The sequence below is a fragment of the Saimiri boliviensis genome, chromosome 11, assembly GCF_048565385.1.
Source record: "Saimiri boliviensis isolate mSaiBol1 chromosome 11, mSaiBol1.pri, whole genome shotgun sequence".
In the NCBI taxonomy this organism is placed as follows: domain Eukaryota; kingdom Metazoa; phylum Chordata; class Mammalia; order Primates; family Cebidae; genus Saimiri; species Saimiri boliviensis.
In genome coordinates this window covers 66492807-66515682 of record NC_133459.1, presented here as the reverse complement: position 1 = coordinate 66515682, position 22876 = coordinate 66492807, and the positions used below count along the sequence as shown (strand labels likewise).

General features: G+C 42.2%; 2 protein-coding genes across 3 annotated transcripts in view; both read left to right on the top strand.

Moving 5' to 3' along the window:
- The first annotated feature begins 7741 nt into the window (after window positions 1-7741).
- Window positions 7742-8209, top strand: LOC101044558 (ubiquitin-ribosomal protein eS31 fusion protein-like). Its single transcript, XM_039474275.1, has one exon. The coding sequence runs from the start codon at window positions 7742-7744 to the stop codon at window positions 8207-8209; it is 468 nt and encodes a 155-aa protein (XP_039330209.1).
- A 2468-nt stretch (window positions 8210-10677) lies between these two features.
- The window catches only part of WLS (Wnt ligand secretion mediator), a 127293-nt gene continuing 115094 nt past the window's right edge, over window positions 10678-22876 (top strand). The window contains exon 1 of one of the 2 annotated variants that reach the window (XM_039473620.2): window positions 10678-11038. In XM_039473620.2, the coding sequence (XP_039329554.1) occupies window positions 10933-11038 (106 nt within the window). In that variant the 5' untranslated portion in view covers window positions 10678-10932. The remainder of the gene's footprint in view (window positions 11039-22876) is intronic. The other variant, XM_003921430.4, reaches the window with a different exon arrangement.

The window sequence follows — 22876 nt, the reverse complement described above, 5'->3', positions numbered from 1 at the left end:
TTAAGGAGAGCAATCCTTGTCATTTTGCTTTCTGCAGCCTGCGGTCTCTTCTATGCCTCTTGCAGCAGTCATTTTTTAGGACTTACCCTCTCAGCTCATAAGTCATTGTATGACCAATATCCTTTTATTTACATGAGATTATAAACTTTGTGAGAGTAAAAGATATTCGTCCTTCTTGCGTTTGTGTCCCAGCACTTACCATGGCATATGCTCAACAAGTAATAAATATTTATGGAATAAATGAAAAAAAGCTTCATCAAATCATTCACGCTTCAAGTATCAGATTCGGACACATGCTCGAGTTCATTCATTTTGCTGTAAAGGAATGAATGAGACTGGGTAATTTATTTATTATTTATTTATTTATTTATTTATTTTTTATTTATTTATTTTTTTTTTGAGACGGAGATTCGCTCTTGTTACCCAGGCTGGAGTGCAATGGCGCAATCTCGGCTCACGCAACCTCCGCCTCCTGGGCTCAGGCAATTCTCCTGCCTCAGCCTCCTGAGTAGCTGGGATTACAGGCACGTGCCACCATGCCCTCCTAGTTTTTTGTATTTTTAGTAGAGACGGGGTTTCGCCATGTTGACCAGGATGGTCTCGATCTCTCGACCTCGTGATCCACCCGCCTCGGCCTCCCAAAGTGCTGGGATTACAGGCTTGAGCCACCGCACCCGGCCCTCTGTTTATTTTTTACTATTATTCTTTTTTTTTTTTTTTTTTTTGAGACGGAGTTTCGCTCTTGTTACTCAGGCTGGAGTGCAGTGGCGCGGTCTCGGCTCACTGCAACCTCCGCTTCCTGGGTTCAGGCAATTCTCCTGCCTCAGCCTCCTGAGTAGCTGGGATTACAGGCACGTGCCACCATGCCCAGCTAATTTTTTGTATTTTTAGTAGAGACGGGGTTTCACCATGTTGACCAGGATGGTCTCGATCTCTCGACCTCGTGATCCACCAGCCTCGGCCTCCCAAAGTGCTGGGATTACAAGCTTGAGCCACCGCGCCCGGCCCTATTATTATTCTTTTTAATTTAACTTTTATTTTAAGTTCAGGGGGTACCTGTGCAGGTTTGTTACATACGTCAACTCATGTCACAGGGGTTTGTTGTACAGGTTATGTCATCACCCAGGCATTAAGCCCACCTGTTAGTTATTTTTCCTGGTCCTCTCCCTCCTCCCACCTTCCACCTCTGATAGGCCCCAGTATGTATTGTTCCTCTCTATGTATCCATGTGTTCTTATCATTTAGCTCCCACTCGTTAGTAAGAACATGAGATATTTCTTTAGTGTTCTGTTCCTGCGTTAGTTTGCAAAGCATAATGGCCACCAGTTCCATCCATGTTCTTGCAAAGAATATGATCTTGTTCTTTGTTGTGGCTGCATAGTATTCCATGGTGTATATGTACCACATTTTATCTAGTCCACAATTGATTGGCATTTAGGTTGATTCCATTTCATTGCTATTGTGAATAGTGCTACAGTCAATATACATGCGCATGTGTCTTCATGGTACAATGATTGTATTTCTTCAGGCATATATCCAGTAATGGGATTGCTAAGTCAAATGGAAGTTCTGTCTTTAGGTCTTTGAAGAATCAGCCACACCAGATGGTTGAACTAATTTGCATTCCCCCCAACAGTATATAAACACTCCTTTTTCTCTTTAACTTTGCCAGTGTCTGTCTTTTTTTTTTTTTTTTTTTTTTTTTTTTTTTTAATAATAGCCATTCTGACTGGTGTGAGATGGTATCTCATTGTGGTTTTTATTTTCATTTCTCTAATGATCAGTGATGTTGAACTTTTTCTCATACGCTTGTTGGCTGCATGTATGTCTTTGAAAATTGTCTGTTCATGTCCTTTGCCCACTTTTTTAACAAAGTTTTTTTACTTGTAAATTTGCTTAAGTTCCTTATAGATGCTGAATATTACACCTTTGTGAGACACATAGTTTGCAAAAATTTCCTCCCATTCTATAGGTAGACTGGGTAATTAATTTTTTTTTAAAAAAAGGTTTATTTGGCTCATAATTCTGCTGGCCAGAAGACTGGGAATCTGGTGACAGCCCCAGACTGTTTCCACTTATGGGGAAAGGCAAAGGAGAGCTGGCATTTACAGAGATCCTATGGTGAGCAAGGAAGTAACACCAGCTCTCCTGGGAACCAACAGAGTGAGAACTCACTCGCCACCCACTCCCAGGAAGGGCATTAATCTACTCAAGAGAAATGCACCTCCTCATCCTAACATCTCCCATTAGACCTCACCTCCAACCTTGGGGATCAGATTTCCGTGTGAGATTTGAAGGGGTCAGACAAGCCAAACTATAGCAACATATATCAGAAGTAGGAAAATGTTTGCCCTTATACGTTGTTGCCTTAATGTGAATAGTATTCAGAAAACAACTCAAACTCTTGGGCAAAGAGGGTCTTTACTGGGGATTCACATCACGACAACAAAATAAACAAAAATATTATAAGACTCAATTTGCAGATAATCTAAGACGAAATTAATTTTATGCACTACATGTTTTTTGCTTAATGCACATTAAGAATGTCCTCAAAACACTCTAGAATTAGGCTTAACAATCACTCTCATGAGTCATTTGACTTGAAAATTGATCTTCAAATTGGAAAAGCCCTTAGCAGCAAACACTAGCAAACACAGATTGTAAAAATGTAAGGCTTAATGGGAGGAGATTTGCTCTGAGTGGGAGTTAGGTACTAAGGAAGAGAACAGAGTTGAACATATGAAGAGAGGAGCAGACAAAAAACATTAAAACAATGCCTATCTCAAGACTGGCAGGAAAGGGGGCTTCTCCACCAGTATCTTGAGTGTTTCAGGGAGCAAGCGGGAGCAAGGCACCCAGGAATACTAAAGACTTGATTTCTACTCACTTCTACAGCTCTGCAGGTTTCTTTCTTGGGTTTCTTTCTTTCGGTGGGTTCAAAGGGTGCAGCTGGCACAAAGGAGATAAGAATGAAGCCTCTGATGCAGGCTTTCCAATGTAGCTCCATGAGGACAAGGCCTTTGTTGTGCTCACTGCTCTTCCCCAGCATCTAGATCGGTTTCTGGCTCAATAAATATTTGGTGATTGGATAAATAAATGGCGTGCTGCATCTAATTTAAAATCTCAGCTTCCTGGCTTGCTAGCAGGGTGGCCAAGGGAATATTCCTTAACTTCTCTGAAATAGCTTTCCTCTTTTTAAAATGATGAAACTAATGCCTGCCTTACAGGATTGTTGTATGGATTAATGCAGAGAACATAGGCAAAGCATTTAGAAGAGTGCTTGGTACATAGAAAGTAGTCAACATAAGTTCTCATTGTTGTTATTGCTATAATTAGTGGCATTGTTCATAGAAGCTATTAGCTTCCACTGTATTTGATGTTTGAGGAATGATGCCCTCACTCCCAGCCATTCCAGGTTCTTTTCACTAATGCAAAGTAGGAGAGGTCCTTGATTTTCCTGTATATTATCCTCATGCAACCTTTGCTTTTCCACGTTACGTATAGGCATCCTAGGCTGTTTTTATGGTACATTGTCCATCATGCTGAGCTACTTAGTGATGGCTTTGAGTTAATCTGGAGTGGGGATAAAGATTGGGCTCTGGCTTGAGTCAGCATCTATTCTTACCACATCTAGACTAAGGGCTGAGGTTAAGCCTGAGCTTCCCTTCCTGCCATTGGCCACCTATGGTCTTCCCAAAGCACTGGATAGCCAGAGACTGGCACTTATTCATTCATTATTATCCATCAAAAAAATGTGTATGTCGAGTCTGCCATGGTGCTGGGTGTTGTCTGGATATCACAGGAACTACCATCCAGGGTAGGCGTTTCTTGGCCTTCCCGGGTTTTTCACCTATGGCCTCTCTGTACAGACAGGTGCAGATGTTGAGGAACTTGTGAGCATGACTAGGGAGATGTGGGGAAGATGAGCCGTCATGACATACATGAAGGAGCAGTCAGCTTAGCCCCCATTTGGCTTATACTATAAAAAGCTGGCAATACCTGGGTGTGGTGGCACAAAAGCCTGTAATCCCAGCTACTTAGGAGGCTGAGGCAGGAGAATCACTTGAACCTGGGAGGCAGAGGTTGTGGTGAGCAAACACTGCACCACTGCACTCCAGTCTGGACAACAAGAGTGAAACTCCACTCAAAAAAAAAAAAAAAAAAAGAAAGAAAGAAAGAAAAGAAGATATTGGAAAAAGGAAAAGCCGTTTTCCCACCTCTGCGCCAGGCAGCCAGCACAGGTGATCTCAAAGACTTGAACGCTGGAGCTTCGCAACTCTCTGCTGCAGCTTCTTTCAAGCCTGAGAAATGGCTGGCTACTTCACACTGTCCATTGCCTCCCACTAGAGGCCTCTGGAAACCTATACAGTTTCTTACCTGCCCTTCCAGGTTGCCTGGGTTCAAAGAAGCAATTTTATAAGAGGGACTATAATTAGGGGTTTTATAGTTTGTTTTGTTTTGCTATCTGGGAACAGAATCCGCCTCCCCTATAACATGCAATATTTGTTGAGCAGCCACTTAGTGTCAGGCACTGTGCTAGGCACTTCTTACTTTGTTGAATGATTACCACAGCCCATAAGACTGGTATTATTTATTCGTTGTAAGAAATAAGAAAAGTGGTTTCCCCACATTTATTTACACAGCTAGCAAGCCATAAAGGTGTGACGGAATAAGCCTAATGAGTGAACTGTCTGTGGAATATAAAAGAGAAGGTGAAATGAGGATCTGCAGAGGAGGTGGGGATGCAAAATGGGAGGGGGAAATGGGGTATGTATTAAGCAATTGAATATCAGGTTGAAGTACTGGTTTTCTGAATAGTTCCTACCCACGTTTATTGTGTAAAAGGAAGCATTAAGAAAGGTCTTGCATTTCCTTACGAAATAAGACAATGAGGTCCACAGAAAAAGAAGGGGGGCTGGTTTTGTTTGGGGGAAAAAGGCATTTTAAGATAAGTTGTGTGTCTATGTGTGTGTGCGTGTGTGTGTGTGTGTGGTGAAAACTGACACTGAATAATAGAGTGTGAACCCACAGTGCTTGCTCACATTCACAGGCCCCAATTACAAGAAAATACCAACAACCGTGGAGCCATAGGGATGCCATTTACGGATAAAAGCTATTTATGAGAATGAGAAGACTCAGAGTAGGATTATTGCTCTTGTTAAGTCCCTCTGGGAAGTAAATTAGGTGTTTAAGGAGATGTATTCAATTCTTTTAGATCTCTACATTACATTTACTGCAATGCCAATAATAATATCCTGCTCTTGGCTTCCAAAGGAGGCTTTCTCAACTCCAGAATCTGAGCCCTCCTCTGTGCAAGGTGCTTTGCTAGGACTGTGAGGCACACAAAGGCTCAGATCACACTCTCCTTGTGTTGAAGGAATTTGTAAGCCAATTGGGGTAACAACACATCACATATATAGATACATGTGCAAAACGCAGCCTGGTATATAGGGGCCAGGTAGGAATATAGACAGTAAATTATGTATAGGAATTGAGGGTGGGGAAGAGTTATCTTTATCTTCAGTTAGACATCCATTCATTCCTTCATTCATGCATTTATTCATCTATTCAATACATATGCATGGAACATCACTATGACCTTCCATATCTCAAACACTCTGAATAAAATGATGAATAAATCAGAATACCTAATTTAAAATCTAGTGGAGGCCGGGCGCAGTGGCTCAAGCCTGTAATCCCAGCACTTTGGGAGGCCGAGGCGGGTGGATCACAAGGTCGAGAGATCGAGACCAACCTGGTCAACATGGTGAAACCCCGTCTCTACTAAAAATACAAAAAAAAAATTAGCTGGGCATTGTGGCGTGTGCCTATAATCCCAGCTACTCAGGAGGCTGAGGCAGGAGAATTGCCTGAACCCAGGAGGCGGAGGTTGCGGTGAGCCGAGATTGCGCCATTGCACTCCAGCCTGGGTAACAAGAGCGAAACTCCGTCTCAAAAAAAAAAAAAAAAAAAAAATCTAGTGGAATGGAGTTGAAATGTTCAGTTTGTTCGTTTGTTTTGTTGTTGTTGTTTTTCTTTTGAGACAGAGTCTTGCTCTGTTGCTCAGGCTGGAGTGCAGTGGCACGATCTCGGCTCACTGCAACTTTCGCCTCCTGGCTTCAAGTGAGTCTCCTGCCTCAGTCTCCTGAGTAGCTGGGATTATAAGCATGTGCTACCACATCTGGCTAATTTTTGTATTTTCGGTAGAGATGGGATTTCACCATGTTGGCCACGCTGGTCTTGAACTCCTGACTTTGTGATCCACCGGCCTTAGTCTCCCAAAGTGCTGAGATTACAGACATGAGTCATCATGCCTGGCCTAAAATTATCAGTTTTTGTTGACAGAGTTGAATTTGCCCTTGGATCACTGCAATCTCTGGGATAATCTACCTAATGACAATGACTCAAAACAAACATTTCCTTGGTAGTTGGAAGTTTTTATAACAGATGTTTCTATGTCAAAAACCACTGAGTATTGCCAAAGTTCAATACTAGATGTTGTCCTTATTAATACACTTGTCAAATAAAATTAACCACCTAGATGTCTCCTAATATATGCTTCAAAAAGTAATCACAATACGATAAAAATTTTAGAGCTGAGCAATAACTAATCAGTCATCAGTTTTATTTACTAGTTTTTAAACACAAGATTCTTGATTTCCTTTAGTTTCCTAAATATAATAATAAATATTCATATCTTGCAAGAATACCATGAAATAGTACTATTATTATTCCCATTTTACAGAAGAGGAATCTATTCTGTAAAGAGTGAAGGCTTTACAGAAGCCTCAGAGTTGGTTTGTGAAGCCACAGAGTCAGTAAGTAACTGTAACAGCCTGTGATCACGGGAAACAAGGGCCAGAGCTGGGATCAGGGTTCCAACCCAGATCCAGCTGACTCTAACTCTCAGGCTCTTTTCTACACATCTTTGTTGTCCGCTTGGGAACTAAAGATTCAACAGTCACTTTTAATGTTTAAAAAGACATGATACAAATTATATTATTTTTAAAGCAGCCCATGGTGATGGATACCACAGGTGTCTACATCCCACTCAGTTGGGCATTACTGGCAATCTCATGACAGAAGCATTGATTAGCCATTAGAAAGATCTCTTTTTAATTAAAATGATTACATAATAAATACTCTTTTATAGCAGAGGATGATATTGGTGGAGAACCAGCATCTTATTTCAAGGCTCTCATTTCCAGATGAGAAAACTGAAACTTAAAGGAGTTAGGCCAGCTACTCTGTAGATATGCATTTGGGAGCAGAGGGTGTGGGGTGTATTGCAGCAGCTGATTAAAAACGAAGTCAAGGAATTCACTAATCTGAATAAATCAATTCTACCACTCCAGACATTTTTTTGTGGATCCAATTTATATTTGAAGTGCATGGAGGCCAGGTGTGATGGCTCATGCTTGTAATCCCATCACTTTGGCAGGCAGAGATGGGTGGATCACCTGAGGTCAGGAGTTCGAGACCAGCCTGGTCAGCAATGGCAAAACCCTGTCTCTACTAAAAATACAAAAATCAGACAGGCGTGGTGATGGGCACTTGTAATCCCAGCTACTCGGGAGGCTGAGGCAGGAGAATTGCTTGAGCTCAGGAAGTAGAGGTTGCAGTGAGTCAAGATCATGCCACTGCACTCCAGCCTGAGCGACAGAATGAGACCCTGTCTCAAAAATTTTTTAAAAAGCCTTTTCGATCTGCCGTCTGCGCCTCAGGTGGGGCCACCACCAAAATGCAGATTTTCGTGAAAATCCTTACGGGGAAGACTATCACTCTCGAGGCTGAACCCTCGGATACGATAGAAAATGTAAAGGCCAAGATCCAGGATGAGGAAGAAATTCCTCCTGATCAGCAAACACTGATCTTTGCTGGCAAGCAACTGGAAGATGGACGTACTTTGTCTGACTACAACATTCAGAAGGAGTCTACTCTTCATCTTGTGCTGAGACTTCGTGGTGGTGCTAAGAAAAGGAAGAAGTCTTACACCACTCCCAAGAAGAATAAGCACAAGAGAAAGAAGGTGAAGCTGGTTGTTCTGAAATATTATAAGGTGGATGAGAATGGCAAAATTAGTCGCCTTCGTCGAGAGTGCCCTTCTGATGAATGTGGTGCTGGAGTGTTTATGGCAAGCCACTTTGACAGACATTATTGTGGCAAATGTTGTCCGACTTACTGCTTCAACAAACCAGAAGACAAGTAACTGATTAATAAAAGACATGAACCAAAAAAAAAAAAAAAAATTAAAAAAAAAAACACTCTTTTTCTTTACCCTTTTATGGATAGTGCTTGGGGGTCTGTGGATTCAACTGACAAAAGACAGACTAGCAAGGCAAAAGACAGATTTTTGTTCACATATATCAAATGTATGTGGGCATTCATAATCACTCAAGAAGGCAGCTGTTAATAGAATTTGGAGTGTATATACTATCTTAACAGGAGAAGGATATTTATGGGAAAACAAACGATTTTTAGAAAAGATAAATGGAAGCTTATAAGTGCTGGGCTCAGAACATGATACTCCAAGGCATGCTGAGTACTCTTAACTGAAGGACATCGGAAGGACAACAGTTCTGTCCGCTTCATCCTTTCTGATAGTACCTGGTGTTTGCCAAAGTAGAGGTAATTAATTACTATCCAGTGAATAACAATTGGACTGGGGTTCCTTTAGGGCAGGTGCAAGTATCTGATATCTTGGTATCCTTGAGTGCTTAAGAAAGCAAGCCTGGAACATGTTAAGGGCTCAGTAAGTGACTGGGACAAAGAGTTGAATGAGAGAACAGGTAAACAGCAACCACAGTCATGCTTTGCTTAATGATGGGAATACCTTCTGAGAATGTGTTGTTAGGTGATTTGGCATTGCACAAATGTCATTGAGGGAACTTACATGAACCTAGGCAATATAGCCTACTACACATCTCGGCTGCACCATGTGGCTGACCGTTCCTACACTACAAACTTGTGCAGCATGTTACTATACTGAACGCTATAGACAACTGTAATGCAATAGTGAGTACTCTGTGTATCTAAATATGTCTATAGAAAAGGTACTGTAAGAATATATTATAATCTTATAGCACTACTGTCATATACACGGTCTGTTGTTGACTGAAACATCCTTATGTGACACATGATTGTATATCCTCAGAACTGTTAAGAACTATTTGATGCTGAAGAGATGGAGTTTTGTAGCACAAATTTTGGTGCTTGTCCTTGAAAAGTGGTCTGTTCTACTCGGAGACTAGAAATAAACACTTCTATAAAGCGTAACTTGTGCACGACGTGTTCTATAAGGGCAATGAAAATTCAGGAATGGAGTAGAGCAGGAGAGAGGACTGAGAAAAATAGTCTCTTGGCATGAAGAAGGTGTGTAAGGAGGGAGCGACAAGAAACCAGGTGTGTGAGTAGTGCTGGTGGAAAATGAGCATGTGGGGAGCAGGGTGGGGTATTGACCAAACCAAGGGTCTATTGAGTAAGGTGAGTTGTATTGGCCAAGTGGTTCAGTTTATGAAACATGGAAAAACCAGGCCCAGAAATGTAATCTTCATAGAGCAGAAAATCTCTGTGGGGTCGGGGGCGCGGGTGGGGGGGGGGGGGCTCGCCCTCTTTTTTTATGGAAGTTAAGTATAAATATAAATATATGATCTCTCACAAAGAGACAACAAACATTGTAACCTAATATGTGTACCCTCCAAACCAACTAAGCTCTCTTTAGGCTTTTGAAATGCAAACTGTGGGCTTGCCTTCACATTCACTTCATTCCACAAAAGTTTCCCCGGGCACCTACTTGAGCTAGAATTTTGTTAGGCACCAAGGGGGGTACAAAGAACAAAAAAAGTTGGTCCCTATTCCCCAGGAGTTTACAGCTCAGTGGTGGAGATAAACGTGGACACAAATCCTTACAACAGGAGGTAAAAATGTAAACATAGGATTGGAGGGGTTCAGTTCCCAGAGATTCTGCATGGAGGTGGTGTGGAAAATTAGAAAGATTTCTTAGACTAATTGGTTTGGGATCAGGGTTTTAAATTGTTGGAGTAGAACATGTTCTCTTTAAGGCAATAGCCAGGGTTAAGGCGGTTGAAGTCCATGCGCTGGAGTAATGAACAGTGGTCTGATTTGGCTGGAGCGCAAGATTCCTCAAGGGGCGCCGTGGGGAATTTAGCTGGGTGTGTGCCCAATAACCGAGGCTGGGAACCTGGTAGAAGGAAGTCGAGCTGAGACTTTATTCCGCATCTCTTATGTTTTGACTTAGGCATCTATTGGTCCTTTAAAAAAAAAAAAAAAAAACTCCTCCTCTTTCCTAAAGAGAGTTCTAGCAGCTGGGGGTGGGGTGGGGACCGTTTCCTAAAGTCAACGCCTAAGTTAAAGGTCTGCAAGGCGGTCCACCGCTGATATAAATCCCGCACTTCGGAAACCAGAAAAGGAAACATGTGAGAGGCTGGGCAGGGGGAACCCGCTTCACATCCACAGCAACCCCCAAATGGCACCAGCCCTTGGCGGGACAGGCTGCAGGCCAGAATTGGGAGCGGGGCGCCAGCACCCGCTGGAGCTCTGAGCCCCGAACTGGCGGGCAAGGGGTAGAGGAAGAGAGGGAGGGAGGGAGGGAGGAAGCGCGAGAGGGAGGGAGGAAGAAAGGGAGGGAGGCGGCGTCATGTGATCCGCTTCCCTGCTCCTTTAAGCGTCCACAGGCGGCGGAGCGGCCACAATCACAGCTCCGGGCATTGGGGGATCCCGAGCCGGCTGCGCCCGGGGAATCCGTGCGGGCGCCTTCCGTCCCGGTCCCATCCTCGCCGCGCTCCAGCACCTCTGAAGTTTTGCAGCGCCCAGCAAGGAGGCGAGGGAGGAGGGACTGTGTGAGAGAAGGGAGCAAAAAGCACACCCTAAAACATTTATTTCAAGGAGAAAAGAAAAAGGGGGGGCGCAAAAATGGCTGGGGCAATTATAGAAAACATGAGCACCAAGAAGCTGTGCATTGTTGGTGGGATTCTGCTCGTGTTCCAAATCATCGCCTTTCTGGTGGGAGGCTTGATTGGTAAGTGCGAGAGCTGCAAACTTTTCCCCCTTTCTGTCTTTTCGGGCCCCTTCCCTCTTTGCCTCTTGGGCTACTTGTTACAGTATCACTGCCTTGCTTCTATGATCTAATTAGTCCGGCTATTGTGCTTAAGAAAGCAGAGCTCCATGGGGCTCCGTGGGGCACAATCCAGTCTAGTGGCTAAGAGAAAAGGAGGGGAAAAAGTTTTGGCCTAGTTTCAGTATCCACTTGAAAGGCAAGAGGGGGGCGGCGGGGGTGGGAATCTGAAGCATGGCGACGGATCGCGCGAGGAAGCACTGGGTTACAAAGTTGATTGCTCGCCGCCCCCCCACCCCCGCTTTTTCCCGCGTTCCCCCCCTTTTCCTCTCCGTTCCCTTCCAATCAGCTCCGGGAGGGCAACGTAATCGACTTTATTAGGAACAACAGAAGAGTCGAGGCACTGCGCCCGGCGCAGACCCGGAGCTCTGTTACACGGCTCTGATACTCGCGTGGTGTGAATGCATTTGGTCGTCTTCGCTAGGGGCTGAGGGTTTTTGCATTTTGGGGTCCCGACCTTCGCGCCCTGTTTCCCCGCCGCCCTCCACCCCACGCTCTGCCGTGGACAGGTCCTAATTGTGGGCCGGGAGGCGGGGTGGGGTGGGAGGGAGTCCTTGACCAGCGCCGCGGGAAGTTGGAAAGGTCGGAGGGGAAAAACGTATCCGAAAGGTGTTGCTTTTGGCCTCCTGCCCACTCGCGAATCTCCCTCCCCCCACTTCTTAGAGCCCCGAGAGCCGGCGACTCTGGATTCCTCGTCCTCCCTTGGCACTTAGGAGAGCGTCCCCCGCCCCCACTCCAGCCCCCCGCAGGTGACAGCCCCCTGGCCCCCCGGCGGCTGTGCCGCCCCGGGAGACCTCCCTTGGCGTGCACCTCCCGGACCTCTCTGAGTCAAACAGGCTTCCGGTGAAGAAAACTGCCTCACGGACCGTCCACTCGGAAAAACTCCCTTCCCCTCGCTGTGTCCCGGTCTTCATGCATCCTCCCGGCTCTTTGCACATTCGCGCCCCCCACCCCCTCAAGATTTGGGACATCCCGGCACGAACTTCAATGCCAACTTTGCAGCGGGCACGGATGGGAGGTTCGGTCTCCTTACTTCACGGCTTTGTTAAACTTTGCGGAGTGGAGAGTCCACGAGGGGTTTCTCCCCGAGTGCTTTTGCGGGCGCCCACGCGATGTGGGGTGCGGGGGAAACGCCCGCCGGGCGCGGGCAGCGTCGCTGCCAGAGCTGCGCAGGCTTGGGCACCTCGAGTCGTGTGCGTGCGTTTTGTCTCCAGACTTGGGTTTGATGGGAACAAATTAAAGGGAGTTTGCTACTGTAAATCACGGTAACATCCAAGCCAATTGTCTTAAACAAAGGAGAGTGGGTGAAGCTTCAACAAGGAGAGAAATTCCTAAAGGAGACAGTGCTTTTTTCTCTGTCAGCATTTATCCACAAAGCAGAAAGGGGTTCAGAGTTTTCCAATCTCGTATCTCCAGTGTGGGTCAAACAGCTTGATATTTTTATTTCTGAAACCCTCAGCGCGCGCGCACACACACAGAGGCACACACACATACACAAACACACATATACACACACGGTTTGGCTTTTGTGTTAGGAGCTCCTGTTTGGCTACATGCAATCTCCATGTTTCCCCGTATTGGATTTTTCGAGGCTCTTAATACCTTCTCTGCTGGGAGCTGAAGGCAGCCTTCCCTGTGCCCTCACAGTGATTATGCAGCGGTTACAATTACACCTCTTGTCTCCCTTGATGAGCAGTTGCAGTTAGATGCCATTGGATCTTGTGTGATTTCAGCGGCAGACCATAATTAAAATTTCTTGCACCTTGTGCTTTCAGAATTAAATTGGCCTATTATCCCTGTCTGACCTTCATCCTCTTTGAGGTTTTTGCACAAGCAGCAAACCATTACACATAGTTTCCTGGTTTTTGTTGGTGTGTTTTTCCTTTTTCTAAGGCTGATCTCCTAGCTTTGCAGAGCCCATTATCCATGATGTAGGCTTCCTAGGGGACTTCTGGAACTAGCAGAATTTCTGGGATCCTACCAATGACGAGTAGCCCTAAGGGCACTCCTGAGTGGCTGGTGGACATTACAGTTACTACAGGGTCAGAACACTTGTTTGTTCCAAGCAGGGTTTGTCTGGAGTAAGTAGTGCCAAAGATTGTTTTTCCCAGAGAATTTGTTTAATGACAACAACCTCAAAAAGTCCGTGGCAGGTGCTAACTTAACTAGATTACCCTCAATTAATAAACTGCTTTATTACAATTTCCTTGAAAAATATCTATGTATAACGCTTCTTGGAGGAAACTGTGTAAGTTTACTGCTTACCTCCTCTCCTTCCTCAGTTGCAAAGGCCGCGTCTCCAGTTCAGATCAGAGCCAGCCCACGCTGAACAGTGACTTAGCCTTTCCTCTTAAACTTAGAAAGTAATTTTTTTTTTTTTTTTTGCTCTGAAACAAATCTAAAACCTTGGGAAGGGCCCAAACATGGGAAATAAATATCAACAAAATACAAATGATATATATTCCCACCAAATTTCCCTAAACTGGAAAACAGGGGAAACTATGGAAAGAATATCAACAAAGTAGGCAAGCGGAAACAGTAGCTGAAGGAACAGTTTGTAGGCTGGAAAGTCAAGGTAAAGTTCAAAAACCTCCTCTGCTCTCTCCAGTGAGAAGAGAACTCCTCCACAGCTCATTGTCACTGCCACTTAAGAAGTCAGTTGTCCTGGGTGTGAAGTGTCTCTAATATATCTGCAGTAGGCCAAGTCCGAAAAGGAAACTTTCCTTTTGTACTGGCCAGAATATATTTCTCTTTTGGATCGCTCTTTTTGCTGATGAGAGTAAACAGAGCAACTTAGGAAGAAGAGATTATAAATGACAAACCTCTTGCTTGTAAGGGTGTAAGTACCACATGTACCACACACACAAATATACAGCACAAAAACACCCCCCCACACACAAAAAAAACAGTGACAATCCATGAGCCCCAAAGTGACCAGGCCAGTGAGTTAACCAGCAGGCTTCAGGCTCCTCATTGGTAGAGGGAAGAGTTTAAGGTCGCTTTCAGTTCTAAAACTGAACTGTAACTCTCTTAGTACTTAGAGAATTGGACATGACATTTAGACTGTTGTTTGGTTGCAGCCTTCTAGATTTGATAAAGTAAATTTATAAAAGCAAATAGCCTCGAGGGACTGGCTTTGGTTTAGCCAGCTTATATATTCTCCTATTTCAATGTCCTTCTTACCCAAAAAAATTTTTTTTTGTTTGCTTTTTTTTTTTTTTGCATATAAGCAAAAAAAAAAAAAAAAAAAAAAAAAAAAAAAAAAAAAAAAAAAAAGGTTTCAGCTCTAAGTTAAACCTTTAATGGGATTTTGCCAAAAGGCCCTGAAAGCAATATCTTACATAGTAGAACTTGGGGTATTTATAAATTCACTGCTTTATATCATGATTCTGTAAAAACTTTGAGGCACTATGAAACCATATATCTGATACATCTAGTATTCTACATGCATCTAAATACATTCCAAATATTTAGAAATTATTTAAAAATGCAATAACCCCTGAAGGAAAAAATATTTTTTAAAATATAACTTAATCTTTATTCTCCTTAAAAATAAGCCTGCAGAAAACTTAAAAAAATAATTTTCCTTTGATTTCATGTTTGGTGAATTTAGCTCCTGAAAAGGCAGCTTTGGGGGTGGTGGAAGCAGGGAGAGGAAGGAGACCATGTACCCTGAAAAGAGAGTGCAGACTAAAAATCATGAACTTGAATCCCTGGCCCATTATGTGCAATGTGCTCATCTTCAAATTAGTCATGTTTTGGGAATATAATGGTTGAAAAAGCAGGTCACTGTTCCCAGCTGTTCTAAAACTATTAAGAGTATGAAGATCAGAACTGGATGAATAGAAAATTGTTGCACTGTTTTAAGCATACCCATAAATGAGAGTATTCCAAATATAAACTCCAAATAAGTATCAACAAATCACCAATTATTATTTCTTTAGGGAAGATCACTGTTTCTTTGAAAAGGTAACTTATGTGAGTGGCCTCTTTAATGCTGAGAATGTAATGTATACTCTATAAGATATAACATATACACATATGTCATCAATTTTCTCAAATTGTGCATGGATTATCTACTTCTTTCAATGATAGAGCCCACATGATTGTGCTAGTATTGTTTAAGTGGAGGCAACTGGTCTTTACTGTGACCCATTTATGTGAGTTTTTGTTTCTACTGCTGTTATTTATTTGGAAGTTGCAGAATTTTAAGAAATTAAATAAAACTACAGTTATGCAGAGTATATGTGTTTGCTCCCCAATTTATTAGACTTTAAGCTTGTTGGATTTATTTTAATGTGTCAATGATGCAATAGTTGTAATCTTTCAATATTTGAGTATCTGGTGAGAATCTGAAAAAGTACTAATCAATTGGTTTTTGGTTGATATTGGGCCATATTTTTCTGTATTTGATTCTGCTTTTTATTTCATAAAATTTCATTGTCTTCCTCTTTGTTACCTACTGGAAGTATCTAATGTGGTTTGTAGGAATACTGTGCAATCTTAAAAGTTAGTCTTTTTTAAAAAAGTGAAATTCTTTTAGCAATTGAAATTAATTACAATATTCAAGTTAAAAAAAAAAAAACAAAACTATTTGGTTCTTGCAGTGCAATCATGCTCGTGCTAACAGTCTCTAATTGCTCTTTCAGCTGATTGTTCTTTCAGGACAGCCTGTCTAGACTTCTGTTCAAACTTTCCCTTTTCCTGTTACAATGAGAAACATTTCCTTGAGCTAATAGTGTTACGTGTGGCTTTGTGAGGTTTTCAGGTTCCCTGCCTGAAACCCAGATTGAGATTTAAGGCCTTCCCTGCCTACATGACGTTTTGCAATAATTTGACCTTTAAAGTTTTAAATCCATATAAACTGCAGAAAGATTATTACCTTATCTTCCTCTTAAAGGTGTTTCTATGGAGATTTAGAATTTAGAATCTGTTGAAATTATGTAAATGTCCTTAGTTTAAAGCTCCTCTGTGTTACTTGCCTGATTTGCAAAATATCTATTAGTGTGTACTGTGTGTCCAGGATAGGGCTGTATGCTGAGGCGGGGTTAGTAAAGACAAGACTTGGAGCTTGAGTAAACTAGGGGAACTGTGGATAGAAAAGAGCCCTTCTTCATCTCAATTTACAGCAAAAGATTTCCTAGGATGTAGTTTTCTAGCATCAAGATAATTTTCACTTATTTATTGGGTATTCAAGAATGTATGAAATTAGAAGCCCTACTAATTATACCATCAATTAATTATTTTATCTTGAAATAGATATATTAATAAAATGATATGTTTAACATGTGCTGAATGTGCAATATGTGCTCAAACCTGTCTAAATTCATCCATACAAAACCTTGCCAAATTGGCATTTTTGTACCCATTTTATATGTAAGGGAACTGAGGTGCAGAAAGACCTAGTAAAATTGCACAAGGTTACCTAGCTACTTATGGTCAAAGCTAGGATTGAACTCCAGTCAATCTGACATCAGAGCCTGGATTATCAACCATTAGGTGATCTTCCCACTTTTCTCAAAACCTTGACTTTTAGGCCTAAATAAAAATGGTCCAAATGTAGGGAAACAAGATGAATAGCACTAAAACTGATTTCTCATTTTTATAACCAGCTAACATCAAAAGGAAAATATATCAAATGTGAAGATTAATGAAATGGAGTGCAGCTGCACAGACCCAAACAGTGCCTTGCCAAGGCTGAGGGAGGACATGTCTTGAAAAGTTTGCCTGTGCCAGTCCAACCAATTCTATGTCAAGTTCTAACCAGTCCCGTAATTGTATGAATCATCCAGTTGACTAAGCAGCCAAGTTTGTTAACCATCAAATGTTTGAGATTTTGCTACTTTCAGGAAGAATGCTCAGTTTTATTTTCTCTAGTTTGTGATTTTAACATACATGTAGTTATACAGTAAGCCTGGATTTGCTCAAAGGAGAGGAAAGAAAGAATCAGTGGAGGTTGGAGAGGTTTTTAGAGTGTGTGGGTTGGCAGCGATGGCGGAGGAATTGAGAAAAGAGCCTCTTACTGAAAGTTGAAAATTCTTTTCCCCTATGGAGAATTTTTGTTTATATGCACACCCATGCATAATAACGAGAGCATTTTAAACCAGAGACTCCTGCAAATAGCCACCCTGACAGCAGGAGTAGGTACATTTTGTTCTTTGGAAAATATGCTAAGAGATTTTCTCTATTGAAAGATTTGCAGTCCTCGATTTTGATAGAGACCCTGAGAAGTAATAGGGCACAGGGAGCATCAAGACATGAAATGATCGTGACTGTTTCATTTAATTCTTACTTTTTCTCTGAAGGGCTGCGATGGTGGCATAATAAATGTGACTGCTCTGAACAGTTCCAGAGAAAGTGCCCACATGGGGATGTAGGACGGAGAGGAGGAGAGTGGAGACAAGGAGCTTGAGGCATGCCAATTCTCAAACTTAATGATCTCAAACTGTAGTGTTTTCTAACTTTTCGTAAAAGGGCGAATCTAAAAGGATGGCTAAATAAAACAAAATAATGGTGTATAATTTATAATTTAAAAATACTAAATTTCTGTAGTCTCTTACTACTGCCTCTCCTCCCCCACCCCCCACATTCTAGCCCTCATTAAATCTTATAGGGGAGCAAAAGCAGTAATCATATTGGAAGACTGGGGGACTGCAGAAAGCATTTCACATGTAAAGATTCACTTAATGCTCACATCATCGCAAAGAAGCAAGTATTTTACTTTCTTCAATTTTCACGTGAATCTAAGGCTCATTTAAGGACCTTTTCTGAGGTCGAAGAGATAGTAAATAAGAGTGCAGGGTAAGTAAATGAGAGGGCTAAGACTCAAGCCCACAGTCCTTGATTGAATCCTAAGCTATGCTCTTAAGCCTAATGCCACTCTTCTCCCATTGTCCTTTCTATTTCTAAGGGAAACAAAGGGGTGAGTGTGATGAAACTGATTCTACACAGATTCAATAGAAGATGAAAGCTTTTTTTTTTTTTTTTTTTTGCTTCCACCCCTTCCCCAAACCACGCACTTCCATCACTGCGTGGTAACTGATCATTGGACTAGTTACTTCCTAAACAAGGGATCTCAACTCCTAAGACATAAGAACCTCCTACACCAGCCATTGTAAATATTGACCAGTGCTTCTGGGCCATTCTAGGGAGGGCTGAACCTGAGAAAATTATATGCCAACACTCCCAAAAGGAAATTGTTGCGTACAGCAAAAGATGGCTGAGAGTTGTAATGGGAAATCTGTCGAGGAGATGGGTCCTCTGAATGCCCCCCTGGATTTAGCATGTACAGTAGGTCCTGAAGGTAGCTGTTGAAGAAATGGGAGTGTAATGAGGCTATGGAATAGGAAGATGGAGGTAGAATATAGACTCAAGAAAAGAAAATGAAGGCTTCTGGAAATTTCTGAGACTATCTTTTCAAAGACACGGTTTGTGCCTGGATTTCCAAAACCTGCTTCCAGTGCCACCCAATGCCCCAAAACTGAGCTAACGTTTCTATCTGCTATGCGTATTTAAATCCTGGACCTTCAGGTTTAACTTTCTGCTCCTTCGTTCTCCTTAGTACTCCATTCTGATAATATAATCCGGCAAAGGGGTGTTCTTTCTTTGCTGGCCCACAGGAATTACAGGGTCTTCTTAAACATCTGGTTAATTCTCTGGGTTAACTCTGAGGTTTTATCTGCAGATACACATTTCCAAGAAAGCAGAGGTAATTGAAAGAAAAGGCCTAGTTATTACATTTGTTTTGGCAAGGCATTATGATTTTCCTTTAGAAAGAAGATAATCAGTCTGTAAATGGTTGACTCAGTTTTTCTTCAGCCCTAGTTTAATAAGGACAGGCTCATGAAAGTTGGTTGGAGGCCAGTTAACTGCTGCCTTAGTCCTGGCTGACCCCCTCCCAAAGAGAGAGCTTCTGGTCTCAAAGCAGCATCACATAGTGGAGAGAAACTTGCCTAGGACTCTGCAGACAACCTGTGACCTCAATGATCCCAAATAAGTCCTAAAATCTCATTGACTCCCTCTCTCAACTGTGATGTGAAACAGAGCCCTCTTTCCTCATGGGGATTGCTACAAGCATTAAATATCACTGGAATCTACTGTCTTGAGGACTTGGCACTGTTGGAGTGTCTCATTGAGCCAGACCTATCGGAGATGTGATTTCCAAAGGACTTTGCACTGAAATCATTTGCTTAATCCCAAATCCTTCTCTCCTGCTTTTCTTTGTCTCTCTCTGTACTTAGATCTGGGGAAACTTACACATGATACTATATATTATTCATTCCTTTTTTTTTTTTTTTTTGAGACAGAGTTGCCCAGTCTGGAGTGCAGTCTCCAGGCAAGATCTCAGCTTACTGCAACCTCTGCTTCCTAGGTTCAAGCAATTCTCCTGCCTCAACCTCCCAAGTAGCTGGAATTACAGTCATGTGCCACCCTACTGGCTAATTTTGTATTTTTAGTAGAGACAGGGTTTCTCCATGTTGGTTAGACTCGTCTTGAACTCCCGACCTCAGGTGACCCACCTGCTTCGGCTTCCCAAAATACTGAGATTATAGGCATGAGCCACTGTGCCTGGCCTCTTTTCCTTCTTTGCGCCATCACCACTTTGCCTACCACCTGCAGATTAGTAGATCTGTTGAGGCAGAAGGAATGGGAATGATCCAAAACCTTACTTGGTTTGGGTTTGAAAGTTCAAGGAGGTCATCCTGCTCTCTAACATTAGTTCCTGTGCTATAACCAAGTATTTCATTTTGAGCCACCCCCAATTGATAGATATTAATGTTATTGCAGAAAGCTAACAAATAAGAACACAAGTCCAAATCTTCTCCTAAAGCATGCACATTTAATCCCAAGAGAACCTCTCATGCTTTTACTCAGCATCTATTACTTTTGCATTATATACAATGTTAATGAGCTTGATTATGCCATTTTGTAAGTCTGTACTTCTAAGCTGGGGTGATTTGCCAACTCTCAATGGCAGAACAGACTTGTAGAAGTGTGGTGACATGAGGACAAAGGAAGAGACCAGAAATCGATTAAAAGTCTCTATTCAGAATAAGAATGCCTGGGATTCAGGGGTCTCTGGGATATTAGGCAAGTCGTTCCACAGATCAGTGGTACCTCCACTCCCGCTCACCACCTTGGTAGGCAGGATCAACAGATTCTAGGCCAATAGAATACTTGATCCCACCCTAAAGCTGTGTGATTTTGTCACTGTCCATGAGTACAGCTACTTGGATCCATTGTATCCATGCACTCGGGTGGCGTTTGGCCTGAATAGAAGCTGAAGAGCTTGTCGGTATTAAATAGCAAAGATGAAAGGGCCTTCAAGACTATCTTGTTCTACCTTAATTTAGAAGGAATTTGAATCCCAGGAAAGGGAAGCCATTCAGTTCATGCAATTAGGCAGAGCCATGGCTTGGACTCCGTTTCTAATGCCACTCAGTGCCCCAAAGAGACATATCCCTCAGAGTTTCAGCGTGAAGTTCATCTGATTTCTGTCTAAGGCAGAAATGTGCAAAACATTCCCAACTTGTGCTTCTTAGAGCTAGATCGATTTTTTTCTGTTACTTGAAAATAAAATAGCAATAACTTTGTCACCCCTTCCCTTTGTATCCTTAATATACTTAGCCAATCCCTTACGGAACAACAGAACTATGTGGAATGTTATGCTGTGCTATGTGGATTTTAAAGAACACTACGGAATTTTAAAAACATAAACTAAATTCCTTCTTTGCTTGCTGAGGGCGTGGTACATTCCCTTCCTCCTGCTTGGGGAAATGTACATTTAAAACTCTTTAAAAAACACACACCAAAACCACGCAGTATAGCCATTACTTATCCAATCCAAAAAGCACAGTCCTATGTCTGGTTTTAAGACTTTATCAGTCTGAGGCTTCCTTGACTAAAAAAATCTATGACTAATTCTTGTGCTTTCAGAGGATGTTTGTGGCAGGCATAATTCCGAAGTTGTAGTGAGCTTGGGGGGAAAGTCACATAGCCCTGTATATTTACATACAAAAGCAGCAACAAAATTCCTCATTGTCTGCCATTTTGAAGGTAATTGCAAGCAGAAAATTCACATTGCTAAAATAAGGCTTACAAGGTTGCGGGCCCCTCCTTTGTGACTAACAAGCATATTTTTGTGATTTGAGTGGTGCAAGTATTCTACTGTAAATTCTTCCTCCTCTGTCTTTCGTTTTGTTGAAACTGAGCAGAGTCACGAAGCACTATTTTTCTGCACCATCTAATTTGGCTGAAATGAATCTTGACTTTTAAGTCTGTGTTTAACAAGCTTGCCTTCAGGTGATCACCACTAAAAAAGTTGGGTTCCATGTTTTATGAATTCCAGCCTTCTTTCGAGGCAGAGTGCCCCCTTTTTGAGGTCTCGTTTCTTTTACTCAGTTCTCCTGTGTTTTATCTGCTTTTAGTTATGTTGTAATTTGCCCCAGAGCAGAATGCCTCAGACGTGGAAAAGACAGAGAAAAGACGCGTCTCCACATTCCTTTCTATTCTCTGTTCTGTTGAGCTAGTTCTGGCTTGTGTGAACCAGGCTCCTACTTTATCCCTGGGTATCTGGGCTAAGCAAAGTCGATAAGATTTCTACTGAGGTTTTGAAAAGACTGCACATTGGGCCCCTCTGTCACTTACAGGACATCTCAGGTTTTACATCTTATCTAAGTAGATAAGATTTTTACTGAGGTTTTGAAAAGACTGCACATTGGGCCCCTCTGTCACTTATAGGACATCTCAGAAAGGTTTTGCTTTTTGAGGATCATATGAGGATGTGGGTGGGGTGGGGCTTGGCCGTGACACGACTGTGGGAGCTCAGCCATCTTTTGATTCATATCTCCCCCTGAATTTCAGAATTTGCAGGTCTATGAGCATGCCAGTGTTAAATCCCTGGCACTATTCTTTGAACTTGCCCAAACAGGACAGAGCTTGGCTCTATGAGAATAAGGTATTTCTGGGTAATAGTTGATGAAAGAGAAAAAAACAAGATAATTTGTAAACGCTGAAGATTTTTAAACTGAAAGGGCATTAAGGTCATCTTTTAATTAGCATTTGTTTCTGTTTTTTCAGAATCAGAAGAACTCCTCCAGTACCTTCCTTCCCTCCCCCACCCCTTTCTCTTGAAAAAGAGAAAGAAAATTCAGGAGAACCATGAGCATTATGTTTGGGATTTTAGCCAAGACAGGATTAGTGTAGATATGAGGCCGTCATATTTCTGTGTTAGAACCTCGGCTGATTACTTAAACCAGCTCCGTAAAGGAAAAACATTAACTCCTCCCACTTAACAGAACTGTTACAGGAATTTTGAAAGTTGCCTCTTTATGATGTCGGATTCTTATAGGATTCTTGAGAAATAGTCACTCTACAAAATAACACAGTGTTGGCATGAGGTTTTCCATATGATAGTTTGTGTTAAATGAGAAGCTTAATCCTTGAGAAACTTGATCCCTCCATTCAAAGTGTTTGGATTTCTGTAACTGATGGAATGTGGTTTTATGGTTGATCGATGGCAGTGATTTGATTTATCTCTTTGTTATCAAACTTGTTTCCTAACCTAGACAAACCATTTAAATTCTGTGAGCCTCAGTTTCCTCAACCAAAAATGTCTGAGTCACAGGGGGTTTGGGATTTAAATGAGAGAACACAGGTCATCTTCTTGGGAGCCTGCACATAGGTGTGAGATTAATTAATATATATAAGCCATTTCCCTAAAGTAGAGGTTTCCCGTAGTAA

Excerpts from the sequence above, each read along its gene's own strand:
- LOC101044558 (XM_039474275.1), top strand. The coding sequence starts at position 7,742 with ATGCAGATTTTCGTGAAAATCCTTACGGGGAAGACTATCACTCTCGAG.